Source organism: Ictalurus punctatus, chromosome 8 (assembly GCF_001660625.3).
Source record: "Ictalurus punctatus breed USDA103 chromosome 8, Coco_2.0, whole genome shotgun sequence".
NCBI classification, from domain to species: domain Eukaryota; kingdom Metazoa; phylum Chordata; class Actinopteri; order Siluriformes; family Ictaluridae; genus Ictalurus; species Ictalurus punctatus.
In genome coordinates, this window is record NC_030423.2 from 20,909,562 (window position 1) to 20,934,340 (window position 24,779).

At 36.8% G+C, this 24,779-nt stretch overlaps 1 protein-coding gene across 2 annotated transcripts in view; it reads right to left on the reverse strand.

The window, feature by feature from the left end:
* dyrk4 (dual-specificity tyrosine-(Y)-phosphorylation regulated kinase 4) overlaps positions 1-24,779 on the reverse strand; it is a 44,361-nt gene that overhangs the window by 11,381 nt on the left and 8,201 nt on the right. The window contains exons 1-7 of one of the 2 annotated variants that reach the window (XM_017473398.3): positions 19,900-20,440; positions 17,926-18,003; positions 13,440-13,586; positions 12,041-12,188; positions 10,727-10,890; positions 4,735-4,871; positions 1,321-1,461 (exon numbers count right to left, since the gene is read on the reverse strand). In XM_017473398.3, the coding sequence (XP_017328887.1) occupies positions 1,321-1,461; positions 4,735-4,871; positions 10,727-10,890; positions 12,041-12,188; positions 13,440-13,586; positions 17,926-18,003; positions 19,900-19,923 (839 nt within the window). In that variant the 5' untranslated portion in view covers positions 19,924-20,440. Of the gene's footprint in view, positions 1-1,320; positions 1,462-4,734; positions 4,872-10,726; positions 10,891-12,040; positions 12,189-13,439; positions 13,587-17,925; positions 18,004-19,899; positions 20,441-24,779 lie in introns of those variants that run through there. The other variant, XM_017473397.3, reaches the window with a different exon arrangement.

Genomic DNA, 24,779 nt, shown 5'->3' on the forward strand with positions numbered 1-24,779 from the left:
ACAGTGATCAACTGTAACACAAATATACTGTATGTCCATGTGCTAGAAAGTAGACTGATTCAGATATGTCTTTTCCAGTTACATCTAGTTTTTTCCAAATAACATTAATAAATAAAGAAATTCGCAGTTCACATATACCAAATTGGCTAACTCTTATATAATTTCCTAATTCTAGACCATTGTATTTGAACCCGTTTCTTGAAATTCAACCAAAAGATTGTTCAAAAACCTGACACTGGCCAGTGTACATGGGTAAAATTGAAACGTGTATTTTTATGTCTATAGGATTTTTACAAAAACCATCTAATTCAACTATTCTGTGTTGATTCATTAAGATTGATTTAGGGAAAAAAAAATATTAAGAAAGAAATAAGGGTCAAAACTGTCAGAGTAACAGTCTGGATTACAGTTCTATCACCAAAAATCACAATGAAAGTACAAATTCATTTCTGCATATTTTTTCTGGATTTTTTTTCTAACAGTATGTTTGAGTAGCATAAGCATGTAGACACATAATAGTGTCCAACCCTATCACCAGGTTCCTTCATGACCTCTTTCCACCTCTAGAGGGTAGCACAGACTCACAGAACTTTGACCAGAGCTCATGAAACAAAGTTTCCAGACTTGGGGCCAAATCTAATTAACTGTATTCTGCACATTTGACAGATAAAAGTGAAATCCCTCTAAATGCTGTGTTAACTGTTAAGCATTAGCATGAGTCCTTGTTGAGAGTGGTAGTCGAAAAAGTTATCTTGGCAGTTAGGAGGACCGCAACAGCTGTGAAGAGCACCCACTCTGGCCCAGTGTAACCAGAGCCTTCACACCATGAGTAGACGCGAAAAGAGATAGCACGTAATCAAGGCATTAAGTAAAGGAACTGGTGATAGTAACGTGAGACGGGACATCAAACGTCTCACTCTTGAAGGTCAGGACACCCGAGGCTAGAGCTGTTTCTCACAAGGCGCTAATCGATCACTTTATCTAGGAGGCTGTCACTGGAAAGGAAACCTGTCCAATTCTTGTTAACATTTTGGAGAAATTTAAAATGGTTTCAAAAGCTGTGGTCATATACTGTATGGAGATAAAAAAAAAAAAAAGTCATTTCTCCCATTTATTAGATATAGATAGAAAAAAAAAAGTACTCTCAGACACTCAGTAATTGACTCCCACTTCGTCTGCATCATGGCTCTCTAAATTACCGGAAAAGGATAATGGCTTGCCTAACTCCATTACCACTTTGCTCATATTGACTTGGCATTCATAAAATAAAAAAAAAAACGTTTCAGGTCAGTAAAATCATTTATGTGATGCGCTGCTCACCCCAGGAGCTCGAAGGAGATGCAGAGGTGGTTGCGGAAATAAAAATACTCCTTCATGTGGATGACGTTGTGGCAGTTGTCTCGGTCTCTCCGCCGCAGTGCGTCCAGAATCTTCAGCTCGACCAATGCCTGTTGGTGGAATCTAGAAACCACAAGCAAAAAAACAGCAAAACATATACAGTGGCTATGGGTATATTAATGCAGGCACAAAAATAAGATGACTGTGTTGGAGGACTCCACGATTGTTGTGCCATACTGATATTACATTTACAATTACGTACAATTACTTTTCCACGAGTCATCCATTTTAGGTTATGAAAAACTGACATTTTAGTCCCACAACATTCCCTCAACCCTGTTACCTAAACACATCCACTCCTATGAAACATCTGAATATTTCACAAACAGGAAGATGCAACATTTCCTGAACATCAGAAGGAAGGAGGGAGAAAAGATAGTTCTCTCATTCTTTGTTCTTTATTTTCAGTGATATTGTGATATTGACTGATGAGGTCACTTTCAAAGTACACAAATTATGGATTGAAAGTACATTATTAATTAAATTAAAATACACTTTAAGTAAATCCTTATAATGTCTTTAATGGCCTTATGGCATTGGAATGGATATTAGTTAACACCATTTGTGTATTTGCTAATTCTATGCTTTAAAAACCCTGCTACTTTTAACCTTGTTAGGCTTTTAAGAGCAAAATGTAACCAGTCAGCAGTTGTTTTTATTCTGTTGCCTGAAATGGGTTAACACACATATTAAATGGTTTAAGCATTTTTAGCTTCATTTTTGGAAACATGATAATTAAAAGCGCTTCAATTCATGGTATTTTAATATATTTGGTATATTCTGGTACATATCTTGGTATATTTTTGGTATTTTCATGATGTACTTGCTGAGAAAGTTGTAAAGAAAGTTGTACAAAGAGGTGGGGTTAGAGTAAACATATGATCTAGTAAGGTTAGCTACTGTGATATCCAATAAAGTTAGCTCTTCAAGTAGTTGGGTGAAGTAGCTTATTTCTGTTGAAGTGGAACGGCATAAATAGTACATCCACAAAACCGGGCTGTAAGAAAAGTGTCAGGACTTTTACGGCTTTGCACGAAGTTAGGAACATACAGTTTTAGACGTGCGACTGAGCTAAGATGAGATTCCAAGAGGTGTTAATGTCAGCACAATTTAAGACCAAGATGCCCCACCCATGTCAGCACAGACATGTTTGTTTATGACACATGAATAAAGCTGTGAAAATTAAATATGAAAACTACTTTGATTTTGCAGAATGGCATTTTAAATCATAATTTTATCAAGAAACGTTTTTACCACTTGAATGATCAATTCTGTTTGGTCAGGTTGATTGAATTTTAATAACAGCAGCTCTGACAATGATGCAGCTGCAAATCACAGGTTTATATCAATGCACTGGTTTTCCTCAGTCTTTGTTATCGTTTCTGTAGTAACAGCTCTTTCATAGAGACTTGTCTGGTGGATATAATCATGAACAATCATTGATATGCTGAAGTTTTCTGAAAGTAGACGTTTATTTATCATTTTTGGAAGGAGTCTCCAGTGTCAGCGCTTTGTAATAGTCAGAGGTTAAGCTGTACATTTTCTGACACAGGAAAGTCTTCAGTGGTGTACGCATTTCATGGCTTCTCTGTAACATGACAATGTGCATTTATCTGTCTTGTTAAATTCATGAAAAGTGAGAGAAGTGAGCGAGTAACTCATTATAGCTGCTATAATGTAAGTGATAACAGGAACTTGTTTTGTGGACTTTCCAGAACATTAAATGTAACTATAATTGGATAAAACTTATGATGTATAGCTCTTTAATAAATAAAAAAAAATCATAATCAGCTAATTCAGTCCCTTTTAGTACAATAATCCCGTAAGACCTTATGCCACTGCATCCTCCCCATCTTCTTATAGAGTTCAAGTCCACAGTCATGTAGTCAGACACAGTGGTGTGATGATGAGGCAGCCACTAAGCTCTCATTTTGTCTGTTGAATTATTAAAAGGTGGTAAGCCTGATGTCATCTCCATCAATTCAAGAGGGCGTGATGCAGGTTGAAAAGCTTCCAAAGAAAGGTAAAGTGATATGGGCAGGTATCTTTTAACACCTCTCCGCTTGTCATGGTGACCTGTGGCTTAGGCACATGCTCAGGCAGTTAATGTTCTGACAGTGTTTGAAAGAAATATTGCCGCAGTGTTCTGAAAACATGCAAACATTATTAGAACATTCAGTAGTGCATTCCAGAAGTTCTAAAATGGTAAAGGTGTGCAGCATAATTATTGTTTGATTTGCAATGTTATTAGAATGTTGTTCATGTTACATTCCCAATTAGACAGGACATAATATTCTGAAAGTGCTTGTGTAACTGTCCAACAAACAGTGTTTTACAAATGTTTATAAACTTCAGATGAAAATCTTCTGAGAATTTTCAGAACGTTCGAGAAACCAAACAAACTTTCTTCAAACTGTACCATACAGAAAACATTTTGCTAATCTGAATTTGAGAAAACTCTGAGCAACATGTCTATTTTATAGTATAAAAATATAAAAAATTATGTTGCTGCAATGTTCTGAAGACATCAGCTATGCTAATAGTTTGATTAGTTAGTTTGATTTTCAAAGCTCACACAACGTTCCCAGTTAAACAAAAACAAACAATACTGAAACATTAGAGTTATTGTTCCTGCTGATAAAACAAATTGGAAGTACATTATAGGAACACTTATAAATGTTATGCACTAACATTGAGACCATCTAGAAAACAAAAATGTAACGTTCTGCTAACCGAAATTTGTCATTTATCCCACAGGGTTAGAAAGTTAGAAAGTTACGCTGTAATTTTATAAAATCAACGTTCCTGTAATGTTCAGAAAACATGGAGCGTTACAATAGTCTTAAAACATTACTAATGCATTCCCAGCTGGATTAACCTTATGGAAAAAATTGTGTTGTCATACAACTAAAATGGTGCAACAATATTGCCAACAAATCTAAACCATAGCTTTAGCCATAGCTTCCAGATAAAGTTTTAGCCAGTTATGTTGATGATTACAAAAAGAAATTTGTGTGTTTGGAGGTAATGGTAGCTCAAAATAAATTTTAAAGTATCATTGCTCTGGCAGTTTCAAATGCCACACCCACTTTTGTACCATTTCACCCACAGCGCAGGAACATTCATTTCTGGCCACAAAAACAATTGAAACTGGTAAGAAATAATCAAAATATCCATATGCCAGTGAATATACCAGTAAATTACAATTATCAAATGATTTTGGATTAGTGTGCTTTTTGAATTACATTTAGAAAAATGTACTTAAAATCATAACATTCAAATAATGTTTTGCTGTCCTCCTTAATTCATGAACTTTAAAAATATATATATATATACCTTTTCTTGTTGCGAATGATCTTGATGGCCACCATCTCATTTGTCTTATGATCCAGACATTTGAGGACCTGTCCAAAAGATCCCTTCCCAATCACTTCCAGGACCTCATAGCGGTAGGCGATATGGTCGTGAAGGACCTGCACACACATCATATTAGGAAGAAGAGTCGTGTCTCAGTTATGGATAGCCAAAGCACAGCTATTTCAGTCTACATCTGGCAGGAAGACTATAGGCCCTATTTTTGTGATCATAGTGCAAAAGCAAAAATAAGGCATAAGAGCTTGGTGTTGAGGTAGCACAGTGCATGTTCTCCCTATGTCCACATCCTTGTGTTCTCTGGTTTCCTCCCACCTCCCAAAAAACATGTCAGTAGGCAGATTAGCTAAGATAAATTACCCTAGGTGTGAATGGTGCCTGAGATGGACTAGAATTCCATTCAGGGTGTACTCCCACATCACCCCCAATGTTCCCATCATACTCTTGGATCCACCAAAACCCTGACCAGAAAAAAGCACTTACTGAAAATGAATGATCTTGGTGCAGCAAATGTATTTTTGGTATTTCATAAGATTTTTTGTGACAATCTGTTTTTCTGACAATCTATGGGGTGGTAACCTGACAAAGAGAGGCTGGGTTAAAATGAGTACTTTATCAACAGGCCAGGTGATATCCAATCAAAACAAATGTCAGTGTTAGTGGTAGAAATAACCAGCTTGCTGAGATAGCATTTAAGAAATATACAACATGACCAAAAGTATGTGGATCCCTGACCATCACACCCATAAATGTCCCCAAACTGTTTCCACAAAGTTGGAAGCACACAATTGTCTAAAAGGTCTTTGTATGCTCTAGAATTAGGATTTGTCTTCACTGGAACTAACAGGCCCAAACCCAGTCCAACGTAACAATGCCGTTGTGCAAAAAGCAAACTCCATGAAGACATGGTTTGCCAAAGTTGGTGTGGCAGAACTTGAGTCTCCTGCACAGAGCCCTGACCTCAACCCCACATAACACCTTTGGGATGAACTGGAATGCCAACTGCACCCCAGACCTTCTCGCTTAACATCAGTGTCTGATCTCACTAATGAGCTTGTGACTGAATGAGCAACATTCCAACATCTACATTCCAACATCTCCAGCATCTACAGTAGTGGAAAACCTTCCCAAGAAAGTGGAAGATGTTATAGAAGCAAAGGAGGGACAAACTCCATGTTTATGCCCTTGCTTTAGGAATAGTATGTTCAATAAGCTCATATGGGTTTTAGACATATAGTGTAAGTTTGGCAAAGAATGTTTGTAAGACCTTCTACTGATTCTATAAATTATAATTAATGATATTCAGTGTATAATGCTATAAATGTGTGTAGCACATTTAGAAGCTACAATCAATTTGTTCTCAAAAGAAAGTAGCATCTATATTTAGCTAGTAGCTGGGTAAAGAACTATTTACGTTGAGGCGAGATATAGATAGTGTCATCCATTAAACTCGGGTGTAAGAAATGTCAAAGACTTTTACAGCTTTGCGTGATGTCAGAAAAACTATATCTGCGTCATTAGGACGGTTATGAGAGGTAGTAACATTCCAACCAATGTTCATATCGAATTAAATTAGCAACACCCAGTGTTATACAGCTAAGTTACTCCTGCGCCTGCACAAAAAAATAGATTTGGCAGTGCACACCTAACACTCTGCCTTTCCTGATTACTAGCACCTGCTTCTTATTTCCACACCAAATAAGTACTCGGCTCCAGAGTTGCGTAAAAGAAAAGCGTTCGTTCTACCATGCGAAGATCGCAAGTCCAATGACGGCATAGCTATCTATGACTGGGAGACCAACAGAGTGTAATCAGCCTTGTTATCTGGGTGGAAGAGATATTGTTGCTCCCTTTTATTAATCAGAGTGACACCAACCAATCATGGGTATCTGTGAGCTCATGTATGTGGAAGAGCGTATATAGTGTATAAAATAGTACAAAATAGTATACTGCCCTGTGTCACGTGCTATAATTAACAATCCTCGGTTGGTAGCTGATATGTGATAGACGAGAGCTAGCTAGACTGAGAGAATTGGCAAAAGAACAAATAGGGTTTTGTTCTGGTTTGTTCTGGTTTTCAGAAACAAGGATTCTGAGTGGCTTAGTGGTTAGCATGTTCACCTCACGCCTCCAGGGTCTGGGGTTTGATTCCCACCGGGGCCATGTGTGTGGAGTTTGCATGTTCTCCCCGTGCTGTACTCTGGTTTCCTCCAAAGACATTTATGGTAGGCTGATTGGCGTGTCTAAAGTGCCCGTAGTGTGTGAGTGTGTATGTGATTGTGCCCGATGCTCCCTGGGATAGGCACCAGGTTCCCCTGTGACCCTGAAAAAGGAGTAAGTGGTAGAAGATGGATGGATGTTTTATTCTGATTCTACTGCCTTATATCTGTATTGTTAGCACTGTACAAATTGTACTGTAGATGTACATTACACAACTGTAAAACATATTTACAGTAAACATGTCCTACATAGTATAAAATAACACACAGTCCAGTATATTTTCTCATTTCCCTGATGCAGGATACAACAGAGTTTAAGGTTAAGGGTCTTGCTCATGGACCCAATTAGATGATGCTGGGATTTGAACACATGACCTCCTGACCTGTAACTCAAAGCTTAGACCACCTAGTCCACTCTTAGTGGAGTGGAGTGGAGTAGAGTGGAGTTAATTTAATGGTAGATGTGGTTGAATCAATGGACGCAAGTTGAGCTAGTTGTGGTGGTTCAGTGTTTAAGGCTTTGAGTTGCAGATCAAAAGGTTGTGTGGTTAAATCACCTGCCATGGTTGGGACCTTGAGCAAGACCCTTAATCTGTAGCTCAGTTGTTTCTTGCATCTGCCAAATGATCAAATGTACTGGATTGTGTTATTTTATGCTATGTATAATATTACAGTACTTTGCAGTTGTTTACTGTAAATTTTACAATACTTTACTAGCAACCCAGGTTACCAGCAAGTTACTGTAAAATATACATACATTTTTTATAGTGTACCCAAACTTTGTATCGGTCTACATTTAACTCCCGCTCTTAAGTCCCAGCCCAACTCTTAATTTCTGTATGGATATTCGATAAAGTTCATTCCTACTTCGCGTATTCCTTGTAATTCATGCACAAGTCTCCATACAGGCTGTGGTCTGGCCATTGTCACAGCCCTTTGTGGGATAGCAGTGGGATAAGGTGTGTAAAAATGAGACAGAAAAAGTCCACCACTGTGCCTTTACTATAGTTGTCCCATTTATTATTTCCAGAATGAGACGAACCTACTGACAAATTCTTTTGCCCTGTCTGGATTAGTGTTCTGAGGGACGAACATGTGCTGTATGAACTGGTCCAAAGTGTTAAATAATGCAGAAGGCACATGTTGAAATTATGTCTCAGTATCAGACAGCGCATTCATGGAGGACAGTTCACATGAGGGTCTGGCAGGAGTTTAGCAAGTCTTGTGCTGTAATGCAATTTCTCTGTTTCTCTCATGAGGTGGAGTTCAAAGTCAGTGTGTCAGTCAGTACACAGTGTTTTGTGTAGTAGCCAGAGTCTGTCATGAACAGAGGTACCCAGATTCTTTACTCAAATAAAAGTGCACTTATGCATCAAAAGAAATACTCTGATAAACACTGAAGTACAGCTTCAAATTAAAGTCTAAGCTCTTGAACTTAACAAGAAAGATTCACAAAAGAAAAAGCCACCTTAAATCACACACTGATTTTAGCTAATGTTGGTAAATTAGTCCCTTGTTCACCAAATAACTAAGAAACATTACAAAAAAAGAGACTAATTTAGCTAATACTAACTAACAACAGCATTATTCCTCATTAATAAATCATGCATTTATGAGAGAATGTTGAAGAGAATGTATTCTCAGGAAATTATAGTTTAATTTATTTCCCCCACTCTATATTCCCCTACTCTAGCAAAACCCACATGGTTCACATGGTCATATTTTGACATTTTGCATTATATATCATTCTGAAAACTACAGGATGTTCTGAATCTTTCGGCTTAAGCACAAGTAAAGTTCTACCATTTTAAACTCTCTTGAACTCCAGAAGTAAAAAAGGAGAAAATTTAATTTAAACATTTCATACCAATTAACTCTTTACTCCACGGTGTTGCAATATGCCATATCTCCACTTTTTGATAGGTTATAATACGAAACTTTGACGCAACAAAAAATGCCATGTCAGATGACCAGGAAGTGCTGTTTGCACTTCCTTTTCTGCAATCACATGGCATGGTGAAGGTCATCCTCGGAGGGATCTCAAACGTTGATAAATTTTTCAATACTTAGGCAAAACTAGTTAAAGGGAAAAAATTAAACACTGTCTAAGATAAGTTAACATTTGTATTTTGTCATTCAAACAAGTGTACAGTATATCAGTATATATTTTGAGTACTTTATTAAATGGTAAAATGTTATTGTTGCCATGTGGCAACAGCATGTGATAATGGGTCTGTGGTATGTGTATTCATGAACTGAAACAGGCCTATGTAGCAAAAAAAGATGCTAGGCTTCTCTAATAGTATATTTAAAAAAAATTCACATTCAAAAAAAGAAAACTGTTGTAATTTAAGACATTTTGCAATTGCTCCTTATGTTCTACATTTTCTGCATCAAGAGAAAGAATAATTAATAAGTCAAGAGAAAGAATTAAAAAGATACTTTGCCCAAAGCATGTTTGGATCTAATTTTTGTATGTATTTTGAGTAAATCCATCCACATACTTTTTACAAATGTAATTCCTTTCTAGAAGATATAACTTTTACATGATTACTATGTGGCAAAAATCTCTGCAACTTATAGTCTTTAAAGTGCAGTAATTGGAATTGTAGTCTTATACATTTTGTGTTATTTTTTATTTTTTACTATATGATACATTCCATCATTGTACACTGTTGCAACAATTTATCAACTACCCCCCCCCCATTTCTTTTTTCAAATTGTTTTATATTTTTGATTATTTGAACTAATTCAAGTAATGAAAATCCATAAAAACTGTTTTTTTATGTAAGTGTAATAATTAATGCAGTAGAGCATTAAGATACCAACATACTATTTCCCTTAAAGGAACTGCTATTTAATGATTGAATCTGCATTTAGATTAATATGTAATAAAGAAAATATAAAAATACAAGGAAGAATGAATAATAACTTTAATCGTAAGCATCATTCACCTTTAGTCTCATCAAATGAGGTAAAGTCATGGAATTTGCCAATCACAAGCCCCATAGTCGCTTTAGACTCAACTGATCACTGTCTGCTTACATTGGTTCTGAAACCATAAATTCATTCAGTGAGTTTTGTTAAGTTGTTAACTTTTGTTACGTACCATCAAAACAATGTCAGCGACATTGTATGTTTAATGTAGATAATTTGAAAGCTGGTATTATGTTCATTTTTCTATGGTACGTAACCAATAACATTCACTGTGTAAGAAAAGCATAATTAGTTAGCAGCTAAAGCCAGACTGACCATTTTTTACAGTATTTACAGCCGTGTTTGATAAACTGGCTGGAGATGGTACAAATCTGATACCCAGTATTGGTATCGGGCTGATACCAGCAAAAAAAAATAGTGGATCGGATATTGGAGAAAACATATCAGATCCTCTAACAAATGGCAACGGTTATACTTTATTATACATTTTATATTTACAAGGTAAGTGAATATTGTGTGAAAGACTTTAACTGTTAAGTGTGTCAATTAAGAAAAACATAAATAAAACTTAGTTGTTTTAAAGAAAACAATAACAGATGGGTATCGATATCGGCTGATACTTGAGGTTTTGGTATTGTATGGGTATCAGAAAAGTAAAAGTGGTATTATGCCATCTCTCTTATTTACCTAATGTGAGCTCTCCAGAAAATCTAGGCAATGTTATAAAGTAAATAAAATCATTTTGGTGAAATTTACTTATGCTAAGGAGTATAATGAGTGTATGCCATGATGCTGTTTACCTTCAGGTAGCTGCCATGTTCATCATCATAGCCTGAATTCTGTGTAGATCCCTGGCAGCCCTGAATCTTCTTGGTGTCTAAGCCCAGATACCAGATCTCGGTGTAGTCCATAATCTCCTCCTGCTCATACTCTGTGAGCTGGCTCCGAAAGTGCTTGAGCGCAGCTGTTAGTCAGGAGGCAGAGAGAGAAGATGTAAATTCAGCTGAATCTAGGTGTTTATCTGGGGTGTTTAAGCTTCTACTTTAATGCCATGATGGCAGTGGAGATCATTATTAACTCCTTTCAGTTGGACTATTATTATAGTTATAATCTGTTATAATTAATTAGTTATAACTAGTCAATCAAATTGAACTGGTTCATTACAATGAATGGGTGGAATGAATGATATAGTCAGTTGTTGATTTTCTAGGTTCTTTTTCTCATTTCTTACCACAGTGCAACTAGTATGAATTCTGTGAGTGGAAAGTTCAGAATAAAAACTTCAGCTGGTCTGAATAAATAAATATGATGCCTAAATATTTGCCTAAACTTTTTTTGCTTAATTTTTTAAATATTTGGATTCCTTGGCCAGTCCATGTAATTTTTTTTTTACACTGCCTGCGAAAGGTTGAAACTAAGCAACTGACTGCTCCAGTTCATTGGAGTTTGAACTTTCGTGATTTAATGGTTTACTTACTAGTACGGGTCACATACTGTCGCTTAACTTATAACAAACCAACTTTCAGGAAGCCTTCACTGTTACAGATGAAGTGATACAGATTTTTGCCTTTGTATATTGTTTAATAGACTAGTGATGGATTCTTTATGATCTCAAATAAGCCATAAATGAGGATTTACTTCAAATCATCATCAGCTAAGGAACTAGAATCCAGTGAGGTTAAAAAAAAAAAACCCAACATCATTAAATGCTATTTATACCACAGTGCTTTTCTAATATGTTTCTATTACAGTATTGTTTCTATAGTAACGGCTCATTCACAAGGACTTACAGTATAAAGGATAAAAGTACTGTTATTTAACAAGGAAAAACATATAAATGTTGCTCTGGTGGAGTTTTTTTTTCAGTGTAAGGAGGTGTTTATTTAACATTCATGGAAGGAGTCTCCAGTGTCAGTGTTTTGGGGTAAAGCTGCTCCTTCAAGTTTTCCTCCCAGGGAAAGTCTTCAGGACAAACTGTTTTCAATGTTACACAACATTAAGTGTAATTTTAAACAAATAAAATGTATGATGTTTAACTCTTTATTTTTTCTATAACAGCACGCACATTTAATTAAGTGCCACAAGACTTCTAAATGCACCATAACACTACTAACCTGATGGTGACATGGGCAGCCGCTGTCCTTCATAAGTCCTGATCTTCTCAAATTTGTTAATGATGCTTCTGGTTAGAGACTCTGAGATATTGTCCACAGAGGAGCCAAAACGTGCTGGGAACTGTGGCCGCGGCCTCTCTCGCTCCTCCTGAACATTAGTAAATTTTACTAAAGCACACAGGCTGCATAATTGATGGTCAAATAATTTGCAAACATTCTAAACAAACGCAAGCTTCTTACAAGTCATTTACATGCTGAATGTGTCATTTGTTTTACAGTTTACATTTTTGGGTTTTCCAGAGCCTGACAAATTAGAAAAAAGAACAAAACTGCATGACTTTCAGATGAAATTATTTTCTGTGGGTTGAGAGCACTATTTCAGATTGATGCAATCAAATGGAAATTTATGGTTATGTCTAGGCTGTTTCTGAAGATGCTTTATTTCTCACGTCTTTTGCTTTGGTATGATATAAGAGTCTGATGATCAACACCAGTCTCCTGGTTTCTGACTCACTGCTGCTGAAATTCTAACAAATTGGTGCTGTGACCCGGATGGCACACTAACGGAGTTACACCATTATTTATAAACCAAGAGAAAGGAGCCAGTAAAATATCACTGAATACTTTTTCAGGGCTCCACAGTCTGTGTCCAATAACCCTGTTTTCACTTGCTATAACATTTAAACACTCGCAAACTAAGAGTAACAAACTAACAGCAAAGGAAAAGTATGTGAATTAAATTACTAAATAACCCTGATCATCAGTATTCATATTATTATTAATTATATTTTGACAGTTAAGAATTCGCCTACATTATTTATTGTTTGTCAAGGAGAAATTTTTTTTAGTTCATTTTTTTTCCCAATCATTTAACCTTTAATTAAATTAATTAAATTTAATTGCGGTATTACCTCAGTCACATCATGAAAAATGAGACAAAGAAACAAAAATACCAACTCTTGCTTTCATGATAAAATGATAGAAGGTAACAAAATTTACACACAATGATTAGCAAATTATATGATTAGAACGTTCACATTTTTATCTTTGTGGAAATAAAAAACACTGACACTGTGATAAGCTTGATGTTTCCTTCACTTGTGTTTTATCAAACCCATTTTTATAATAAATTAATATAAATGAATAATTAATACATTAAAAATAATTAATAAGTTTATAATAAATGAAATTTTGCTACTCTCACCCCTCGTGTGTGAAGGCGTTAGTGTGCTTTCATTGTGCCTCTCCATCAAGGAAATAAATATTAGTTGTTGTGTTTAAACTGTGGTATGTGCACTAAATTCCTGTTTGATCCATCAGAGAACACGACTTTGACAAATTAATTTTACAAAGCAAAATGTTCCTTCGATTGTGCCAAAAACATATTTTTTTGACTCACCTGACTCTGCTGGACATTCTGCACCAGCTGTTTGACGATGTTGGGTAAGGTGCCATCAGATTGGTGGAGGAGTTTGCCATTGGTCACCACCACCTGTTTAACCGGTGGGTCGAGTTGAGGTAAAGTTCCAGTCCCTGTCCCGCACTTCTATAACACACATTATACATAGATGTTAGCCTTATAAACACAGTAACAGTGGTGTAGCGGAGCAGGGCCAGGTCAGAGGATTATACCACTTTTTAAAATCTGGACATTATATTATATTCAATGCACATAATTCAAAATGATCATATGTACTTCTGAAAATATGTTCATTAATCAGGAAGTGCATGGAGAGATATAACTGAAACTGTACCGGACAAAATGAATGCACTAAAAGGAAATTTAATTTAATTTATTTATTTTGGTTGCTTTTGTTTTTTTGTTTTGCTTGCTTTTGTTTTTGAATGAAATAGTAACACATTTTCATTTTTCCATCTACAGCAGTTGATCTGGTCAGTTACCACATGTAACTATTCAACAAGTTTTATCCAGAATGATGACATCTGTATACAATTATAATTTGGTCACAGATTATTAAAAATGGCACGTATAATCACACCAGTCGATTAACATACTCTGTTATTTCATTTTATTTATTTTGTGGAATAATCTCCTATTGAAAGGACTAACTTTTTAGCAATAATGTTTTTTTTATTACCGTGTAATTATTTGAAGAATCAATCAATTAATTAATCAATTCAACTGTTTTTTATTTTCTTTTCAAAAGCATAAAAGGAAAAATAAATCACTTCATTAGTTGCAACAGAACAAAAGTGTATAATTATTATTGTTCTTGTTAAAAAACGTAGTATTTTATTTAATTACAATAAACATTATAGTTAGTATTCGTAGTGGTACTACGCCAGTAATATTTGTAACTTTGTGAGGCAACAGAGCTGCTGGAGACACAGTCATTGTATGCACATCACATGAGTCCAATGTTCTTTTGAAGATTTACTGAATTACAAAAACTGTGTTGCTTTCAGTTTTGTGATGATGATGATTATTATTATTATTGCTGTTGTTGTTATAAATTAATATAAATATTATAAATATTACAATCACTACTACTAAAACTAATAAAAGAATAATAATAATATAATCACTTAGGATTTGTTTGTTTTTTTGTGTGTTTTCCCTTACATTATTTTCGCCAAACATTTTTATTTCAGTGCATTAAAAATACCAAGTCATTAGTAAATATTCTTACTTTATAAAATGCTATTCGTCCACAGCAGTGTGGTGAAATATACTGAGCTCTTGATGTAAACCTAAACTCAGCTCACTGGCTGAATAGATCTGACTAATGGATCTGGCATAAACTTAATGACTTCTAGTAAACGTACAGCTTCTCAGCTCACAGGTCGAGCGGTCTACGACCCGAGTGATGTGGCCCCCTGCAGAGAGGATGGAATTTCAACACAGGGTGATGGTGAGAGAGGAATAAAAGCAAAAGAGCGGTCTGACAGGGACTCCCATTCTCTACACTGTAAAAGAGCTGGAAAAAAAACCTTCAGCCTCCTCTTTGCGCTGACCTGCTTTCCCGATGTGCTATATTTAGACGCATATAATACTACCTGCTTACAGTATCTATTGTAGATGTAGACCCGGGGTTCTCTGCATACCTTCTTAGCTCAGCGGTTTTACAGACAAAATTGTGTATCTAAGGATTTGGCTAAACTGTGATCATTCAGTATATTGTTTTATGGTATAAAAGTATAGTTACTCTATAACTTGTGCACAAAATAGATCAAAATCACTGCTCATTTTGGGCTGAGGAGCTCTTCTGAATTCCAAAAATAAAATGTGGGCCAATATATCACAAAAGAGCTCCATGTGAGCCTTGCGGGGTTTTTTTTCTTCTTTCCCCTGACTCAAAGGTTCAATCTCAACCTTAGAGCACGATAAATTTCTAGCTGATAAAAAGGAGTAATCCTATCTATAGATACACTTGATATTTAATGTCATGTGTTCCAGGACCTCTACAGATATCTGCCAACTTGATTATGACACATAGAGACAGACGCTAAATTTAGTGTGGAGACTAACGCAGAACCAGGCAAGCAGGTTGATCACGGTAACACAAACACAAGATGCTCATGTGCTGCGGCTGTGTGTTTAATCCAAAATCAGGTCAATGGATTCTGACAGTAAGAGGCTCTGTGTGACGTCTGTGTCATGCTTATGGTTCACGTGTCTGACGTTTCACTGATTACAGGCTGTCAATGAGGAGCTTGTTTTACAAATGTACCACTTAAAGCATATCATACATAGCATTAAATATTTAAAGGGACAAATTTTGCTTTAAAAACTACATTTCAGATATGTTTCCTCACGTGTATACTGTAGAGCTGCTAAGTAACTTCTTCTTAACAAATTTTCCTTTCACTTAAATTTATTATTGTATATAATTTTATTTAAACCTTACACTATAGTATCATCTGCATATCTTTTACTTTTTATGTTCAGTCTTTGTGTCATTGACACTCTACTCTCATATTTTGTTTCATATCTGAAACAGGATGTGATGTATCCACCCAGCCATCCATCCATTTTCTATACCACTTATCCTACTAGGTCACAGGGAACCTGGAGCCTATCTCAGGGAGCATGGGGCATAAGGCAAGGGACACCCTGGACAGGGTGCCCATCCATCGCAGAGCACAGTCACATACACATTCACAAACCCATTCATACACTACGGGCACTTTGGACATGTTAATCAGCCTACCATGCATGTCTTTGGACTGGGGGAGGAAACCGGAGTACCCGGAGGAAACCCCCACTGCACGGGGAGAACATGCAAACTCCGAACACACAGGGCAGCAGCAGGAATCGAACCCCCGACCCTCAACAGCAGCAGTTTAATAATATTTAATGTTTTCCGTATTAAGGATCACAAACTAGTCAGCCAATTAGAAAAAGTAATAACCAAACATACTTTATTTAAAATGTTTCAAAAGCATGGTCTAAATCTCAATTTACTTCCTATTAAATTCAATTCAAATTCATTTTAACAATACTCACAAAGCAGCTTTCCAGAACTCAGGATGCCCTCCACTAATATTGGCACCCTTGGTAAATATGAGCAAAGAAGGCTGTGAAAAATTGTCTTTATTGTTTAACCTTTTGATCTTTTGTTCAAATAATTCACAAAAATACTCTGCTCTCATGGATATCAAACAATTGCAAACACAGCACAGGTTTATCAAAAAATATCTTTGTTAATTATATATGTGCAACAATTATTGGCACCCCTGTGAATTCAAATGAGAAAAATATATTTGAAGATATTTTACATTAGTTTAAACCTGGGTGACTAGGAACAGGAACATTTTCAACCATCCCTTCCTGTTTCACAAGGGTATAAATGTGAGGTTAAAAAAAGCCAAATTCCCTTAGTCATTCACAACAATGGGTAAGACCAAGGAATATAGCTGTGATGTACAGCAAAAGGTTGTTGAGGTTCACAAAATGGAAAAATATTAGTGGAGGGCATTGTAGCGCTATCAATTCACTATATATGCTTACTACATATAGTGCATAGCATAATGGCACTGTAGAACTTACGCTTTATATATATATGCCGAAACAATGACATTTGGAATTCAGACACAAAAAATTACTGCTGGGACATGTATTTTTTCATTCATAAGATTTGTATTTTTTTAAATATTTATTTAGAATGATCCATGATTTTAAAATAAAATGTTTAAAAAAGTATGCCATTTTCTACATCAAGCCACGAGTTTTTTTTTTTTCCCATTTTCCCCTTTATTCGGTCATTTGCAAATTCCCACTAAGCAAGGGCGAAAAATAACACACACTTCCTCCAAGACACGTGAAGCCAGTAAACATTTCTTTAAATTTCTGCTCATTCTGCATCACAGGACGGCATACCACACACTTCAGGACAGCGCTATCTACCCTCTTCTGCATACATCAGCTCACAGATGATCATGATTAGCTAGTGTTTCTGTGATTGACAGGAAAGAGGGTATAACATCCCTCCCACCCTTAGAGCACGGGCACAAATTTTGCTCTCTGGCTCCTGGCCACAGATGGCTGTGGCATTGTTGGAATGTGAACTTGCAATGCCATGGCGAAAGGGCAGACACTTTTCCATAGACCCACTCAATTTTAACATATCCATATTCTGAAAATCCTAATAATAAACCTCTGACAGCCTGGAAAGTGATGAGTGAGGCTTTCCCTTGAATGAATCAGCTAATGTTCACATAACAGTCCCTGCGAATTGTACTATTTGTCATCCCAGTAAATTGCTATCACACTACCCATTATTTCATCCCTGGATTGAGTTTACACTTAACCCCTTCCTGTTTATGTTGCCATTAAATTGCTGTGCGAAAGGAGCTCCATTATAAATTTCTGCATCTGCGTCACTCTCGGAACAGTGTGAGCCACTCGATTTGAAAAGGCATACCTGGGAAAAGTTGCGGTTGGATCCCAGGCACGTGCTTTCGGCCTGCGATCTCTGAGGGAAAGCCTCCGGTCTGCCTGTCTGTGAAAACAAACATAATACATAGCGGTTAGCGGTGTGGAGAATGGGTACAATAACACTTCCTACAGCCTCTGACGCTTCTTAAAGACCTGGCGTGGGTATCTGTGTGAGTAGAGCAGAAATCATCTCTCGTCTTGAAATTCACACAGCATTATTCATCAACGCGTGACTCATCAAGGTTTCTATTAGAAAAAACATGCTATATTTATGAACAAGTCTTCAAAAGGGCTGCAAGGGGAAAAAAACAGAATGTTGACAGAAATGAAAGGGAGGCTTGTTAGGCATAAGAACTGATTTCATCATGAATATGTACTGTATGGATGCTAACCTTTAACATTTATAACAAATTCAGTTGTGCAAAAAGCTCACTTAGAAGTGATGCAGAGCAATCACTGGCATCAAATCAGTTGTGACTTGTTAGCTCATGCGGAAGAAAAGAACCAGCCTTGCATTTGCCGTAATCGTAAGGACAGTGTGCCAATAGTGGTGACAGCATTTGGACAGACTAAATGCCCCAGTGAAGCTGGGCACTGACCCAACTGTCACACTCTGTCAATGCCTGCTCCGGATGAGCCAAATTGGTTGTGCTCAAACAAAATACAGTGCAATTCTCCTAGAAAAAGTTGGAATACAGAAATTTAGACATATGCCAGCAATATGATTCAAACACACTGAACACAACATGATGATCTTATCCATGTGTGCCGTAGGACTTAAATGGATCATGCTTCCTTAATCCAAGCGATTCTATAATTGTCCTAAATCACACAAAGGAGGGGTGTTAAATTAGGGTTATGTTTACTCACACAAAGGGTTGTGGATTGAAATCAACACCTTCACTGGTCTATGTAGGCACTTTATAGAAGTTTATATTTCATGAATATTATTTGAATGTGTACAATCATATTTTGGCTATTGGTGCCATAAAGCCTTTTAATTCCTAAACGTTCCACTCACAAAAGACATTGTGATTCGATTCAAGGTGACATTACTCATAAGTCTACTTGGTTTTTAAATTAAAAACCCTGGTTATACATTGCAGACCCATGGGGATCCCTGGGAACTCATTCTGAGAGCCACTGCTTCAAATAGAATAAAAACAAATAAATCCATGTACACATCAGAGCCCAGGCAATATTTCCATCTTACAAGACTTTTAGGATTTATAGTGGTGTAAAAAGTGTGTGCTGTGGTTATTTGAAGAACCCACCGGACATACACATAAATAAACCACAACAACTCTGACTTTGCAGTGACATGAAACTTGCAGCTGTGTTACTCCGAGACTACTTTCGCAGGACTCTACACCTTGAAGTTTATGATAGCAACAGAATGATCATATGTCCTTCTGCCAAATATGTTCCTGCACAAGTTATTGGACCGTTACTTATTCAGGAGACATGCTGGAAATGTATCACCGAAAGCACAGAAAATAGAACATGCATGCACAGAAGAAAGTAATAATAGCAGGACAGCTTAGAAGTAAAGCATTTTTAGCTTATAAGATAATCACTCATATGGTGTTTAAGTAGTACTTTGGTTCCACACCATTTCTTTTTATGCATGCAAAACATCTAACTCTTGAACTCTTGCAAGTGCAGATTTCATTCATGCACAGGAATGTCCAAGTTAGAAGAAGAGTCTGCCTTCTTGCACATTATGTTCAGCATCATCAGCAATAAAGCATCTAAAATAGGCTACGCTGAAATGGTTTATAGGCTGACAATAATCTGATCTGTCCTAATGTTCAGGGTCATTTCTGCACCAGGAAATTCAACCACAAAATAAATGTTTGCATAAATTATAGATCTGCCATGCACTGACTTACAGTGTGGCGCTCGTGCATGGACGATTCGTGCACGAGAAGACTAATTTAACACTATATGCATGCCTTACCTTGTTGTTGATTTCGGGAAACATGTTTTGTTTTTTTGGGGGGTTTTTTTAAGACAACGTTGATCTTTAAAACATGGTAACGCAAATCATGGTAGAGAAAATGTCGATTAGTGTAAAAGCCGGGAGAGTAGTTGTAGAAACGGCATCCTGGTTATCCACTGAGGAAAAAACGGAAATAAAACGACAGAGCAGGAGAGAAAGAAAAAAAACTAATGAAATGACGGAGGAAGGAAGGAGGTTTCGCGAGCGCGAGATTAAGGAAAACGCACGAGCTTAATCGTGTCCCAGACATGTGCCACCTGCCTCCAGTGTCTCGCTGTCGCTTCACCAGTGTAGATACGTAAGCAATTTTTTTACGTCACACGCGCACATCAACGCGCAGAAATCAACAAAGGGGCGCTTTTTGAAAAGATGAAACGCCCGAGCGTCCCGCAGAGCGCGCGAGCTGTACGGGTTTTTGCGTCAGCGCGCGCGCGCTCCGCTCGCTTTGTCAGATCACATTTTCCTCTGAGCGCCTCCTATACTCCACTCCTCTCCTCTCTGCTCCTCTGCACTCCACTGCTACACAATTCCTCCTCCTGACTCAACTTTCCAGCTGGCAGTAAAACTGTAATAAAATTTAATCCATTACCAAGTGGCTCATTATCTCAACCGAGTGGCATCTCAGTGTAAAGTGTTTTCAGTGTACTACACTATATGGCCAGAAGGTTAGTGATACCTGACCATCCATCACACACATATGTTCTTGTTGAACATCTCATTCCAGATTTAGTCCCCTGTTCCTGATTTAATAAGCTATATTCCTCTGGGAAGGCTTTCCACTAGATTTTGGAGCGTGGCTGTGGGGATTTGTGTTCATTCAGCTACAAGAGCATTAGTGAGGTCAGGCATTGATGTTGGGTGAGGAGGCATGGGGTGCAGTCGACGTTCCAGTTCATCCTAAAATTGTTCAGTGGGGTTGAGGTCAGGGCACTCTGCAGGACACTTGAGGTCTTCTACTCCAACCTTAACACACCATGTGTTCATGGAGCTCGTTTGTGCACAGGGTCATGCTGGAACACGTTCGGGCCTCTTAGTCCCAGTGAAGGGAAACTGTAACGTTACAGTACACAGAGACGTTCTATACAATTGTGTGCTTCCAGTTTGGGGAAGAACCCCATGTGGATGTGATGGGCAGGTGTCCACATACATTTGGCCATATTGTGTAATTATGTCAGTTATATGAATTACATAGTTTTTAACCTTGGTGCTAGTGTAAAATAGGCTATAGTGCAACCTGATTCAACAGTTAGTATCCTTAATAGAGAACAAATGTTTTATTTACAGTCAACATCATGAGGGTATAAAACATTTTGTAAAATTTCAGATTTATGTCAAAAATGTTTCTTTTCCAAAATATTTTGTCATTGCTGTTACCATTTTTACTCTATTGGAACTTAGACCATATTTATTTGAAGTACTTGTGTCAAAAGGTCAGTTTTATGATGATGATTCACAACATTTGATACACAGCTTATAAATTGTCCCTGTTTTTCATAAATTTATCTCACAACTTTTGTTTGTCATTGCTGTTATACATTTTTAGAAGCCAGGTATCGTATATATTTACTTTTAAAATGGCATCATTATATATAATGACATGTGTCCTTTTTTTTTAAGGCACTTTAGAAATGCTAGTTAGCATCCAAAGTTCACCTAAAATAGCTGAGGCTTCGCTGTAACATCACAACTCAACCAATTTCACCAGACAATCCTGATCTCAAATGAAGAATAACGAAAGTTAGGTTACATTTGTACAATTTCATACAAATGATGAAAATATGAAAGCCAATTCCACCTCAGAAAATGTGAATTGAATGAATTTGTGAGCAGGTGAGAATGTTAACTGGACAACAAGCATTTATTTTTTTCCGTCTACTGCAAGTGAAAATTGCACAAATATGATCTGTTTTTCTCCTAAACCCACCTAAACCTCCTTTTTTTTCTTCAGGAGGTTTTCTCCTAAACCTCCTGAAGCATGTATGTTCAGGCCCCTTAGTGCTGTAGATGCGGACGTTTACAGTCTGACTATTGTACAAAAATAGCTTTTGTATAAAGAAAACAGCAGCGATATCAACTAATATGCTAAGTAATTAATGTTATCTAACAGCATATGAATTTTGATCTTTCTCTGCCTCATTGTTATGTAGCTCTCAATAACTGACAGACTTGTTTCAGCATGCCATAACTCCCATGTAACATGGCCAAGTATTTGGAACATTACAAACCATCAAAAATCGTATTCCAACAAGGACACAATAAAATACAGTTGATGGGTAGAAACAACAGTTATATCATAGTTTATTTAGTTTACTTATTAAAAAGGAAACTTTTTGTGAGTAGTCATGGGTGTGCAGTGCTTAAAGCTTGTGAGAGTAAGACTTAAATTCCATTCACCAATTTTCTATACCGCTTATCCTACGCAGGGTCGCATGGGAGCCTGGAGCCTATCCTGGGGAACTCGGGGCATAAGGCATGGACACCCTGGATGGGGTGCCAACCCATCACAGGGCACAGTCTTACACACACTCACACAATATGGACAATTTGAAATTCCAATCAGCCCACAATGCATGTCTTTGGACTGGAGGAGGAAACCGGATTACTTAGAGGAAACCATACTGGGAGAACATGCAAACTCCAGACACACATGGCAGAAGACTCTTAGAAATAGTGATGAATGAACACTTTCAGTTTAAATGAATCCCACTGTGATTGTGCTTAATTTGTTAAAAAATATCACTTTGAAGGACTGAATAAACGCCTAAAAGTTTTGAATTAACAGCTATGGTGTTGAAGATATTCGTACAATGTTGATTTGTGTTTAAATGTTGTGCAGTTTTTCAATTGACATTAAAATAAATACCAGATTCCTTGAAAAATATTTACTGATTGGTACATCCAATTTCAAAAAGCTTACGGTCAAAATGTACATTTCATTTCATTCAGTTAGTGTTATCATTTTCACATTTTAGAAAAAAAAAACATATTGTGATTAAGGAACTCTTACAGGGTTGAATCTTTAAAAATCTTTAAAAATAAAACCTTTCAAAGTTTCATTTTTTTTACCTACGCAGTTCAGCGCAGACTGTTGCCTACGGAAGATGAATCACAAGCCACCTCAAGTAACAGAAATAGAAACAGGCCATGAACCTTCCTTTGCAACACACCTCCTCTCTAAGAGTCTAGAGCTTATGCAGAAATGTGTAGGCAGGAAGGGAGACAGTGTTGTGTATAAAGTACGGAATGACTCACAGACGACCACACTCACACAGACACACACACACACACACACACACACACACACACACACACACAGCAAATTGGCCCGAGTAGCTGAATCTGTCAATAATGTACTATGTCTGTGTTAATTTGGGAAACTCATCATGTCGGGAGAGAAAAACAGCTTTAAACTGAGCAAGCAGAACATTATGTAGTATTGCTATTACAGTATATGCTAAACAGCAAATATGATGATCATATGTGTCTGAAATAATCTATAGTAAAGGAAGACACTGACTGAGGGCCAGCTGTTATAGGAAAATAATCAATGACAGGGTGTGTGAGGTAGCTTCTCTGTGCCCTGCATTCACCTAAAGTAGCAAAGGCATCACTATAACACGTTAGTACTTTCTTTCCTGTAAAACATTCCATTTTATTCCTCTTGTACCACAGCAGTTTGAAGAAAAAACAAACAAACATAAACACCCCTCCCCCCCCCAAAAAACACCCAGGTTTATTTATTAATGAATGACACATTGTATTTTTTTTTGTTTGTTTATAGTTATGCTTAATGATGTTGAACATCCGTGAAACAAGTTAGTTCCTGTTATCACTTACATTATACCAGCTATACTGCTCCCTTACCAGTCTCTCTTGAAGTTACAAGACAAAATACTTTAGATGCACCGATGTATAAAGGCTATATATCACACTAGCGGCCAAAGGCCGATAGTTTAAAAACTTCCGATGATCAGGGCTGATTATATCCTGTCAATCAAAAGAGGGCGGGACAACACATTGAATTCGTGCTGTGTGTAAAGATGATGTCTCTTGTGTGGAATGACAACACAACAAAACTGCAGTTTGTAATCTCTGTAATCTCTGCACTGCTAAAATTTTACACCGGAAGTGGGGTGTAAAGCGCTGTTCGAGCTTCACGCACTGAATTAAAGCGCCAGTACACCGTTGAAAGATTTAAATGAAGAGGAGTTGACAAAAAAATATATATATTGCACAGAAAAATATATTTGTAGAGTAGTATATTTCATATCCAGTTAATGTTTATATATAAAAAAGTTGATCTTATATTACCAGTTTGATGTTCAGTGATGAAGTAGAAATGCTTTTGTTTGTGGAGAGTGAATGTGAGACTAACAGGAGGTTTTTTAGAATTCAGTCGATGTTAATATGAATTAATAACATTCAAGAAGTTAAAAAATCTTTCTTTAATCTTCAGAATTTAGTTCATGTGTTAAAGTTAATGTGAGTAATGTGTTTTTTGTTTATGAGACCAGTTACTGTCAAACAACTTGTTGAAATGGAGAGAAAAAAGTTTTTATGTGCATTTCTTTTGGAATTGTGAAATTAATTATTATTAATTTAAAAGAAGGCATAAAAGGCAGAACTATCGGTATCGGTTATCGGCCACTCTGAATAATTGGTTATCGTATCGGCTGAGTAATTTCGTATCAGTACATCTCTACAAAATATTCACCGTGTTACTAAAAACAAGAAAGCACAAATTTCTCTGTCCTGAACACCTGCCTGTGGTGGAAATCTGTCACGATTATGGAGACGGAGGCGGATGCACATGCAGATTCAAAGTTTAATGAAAATAT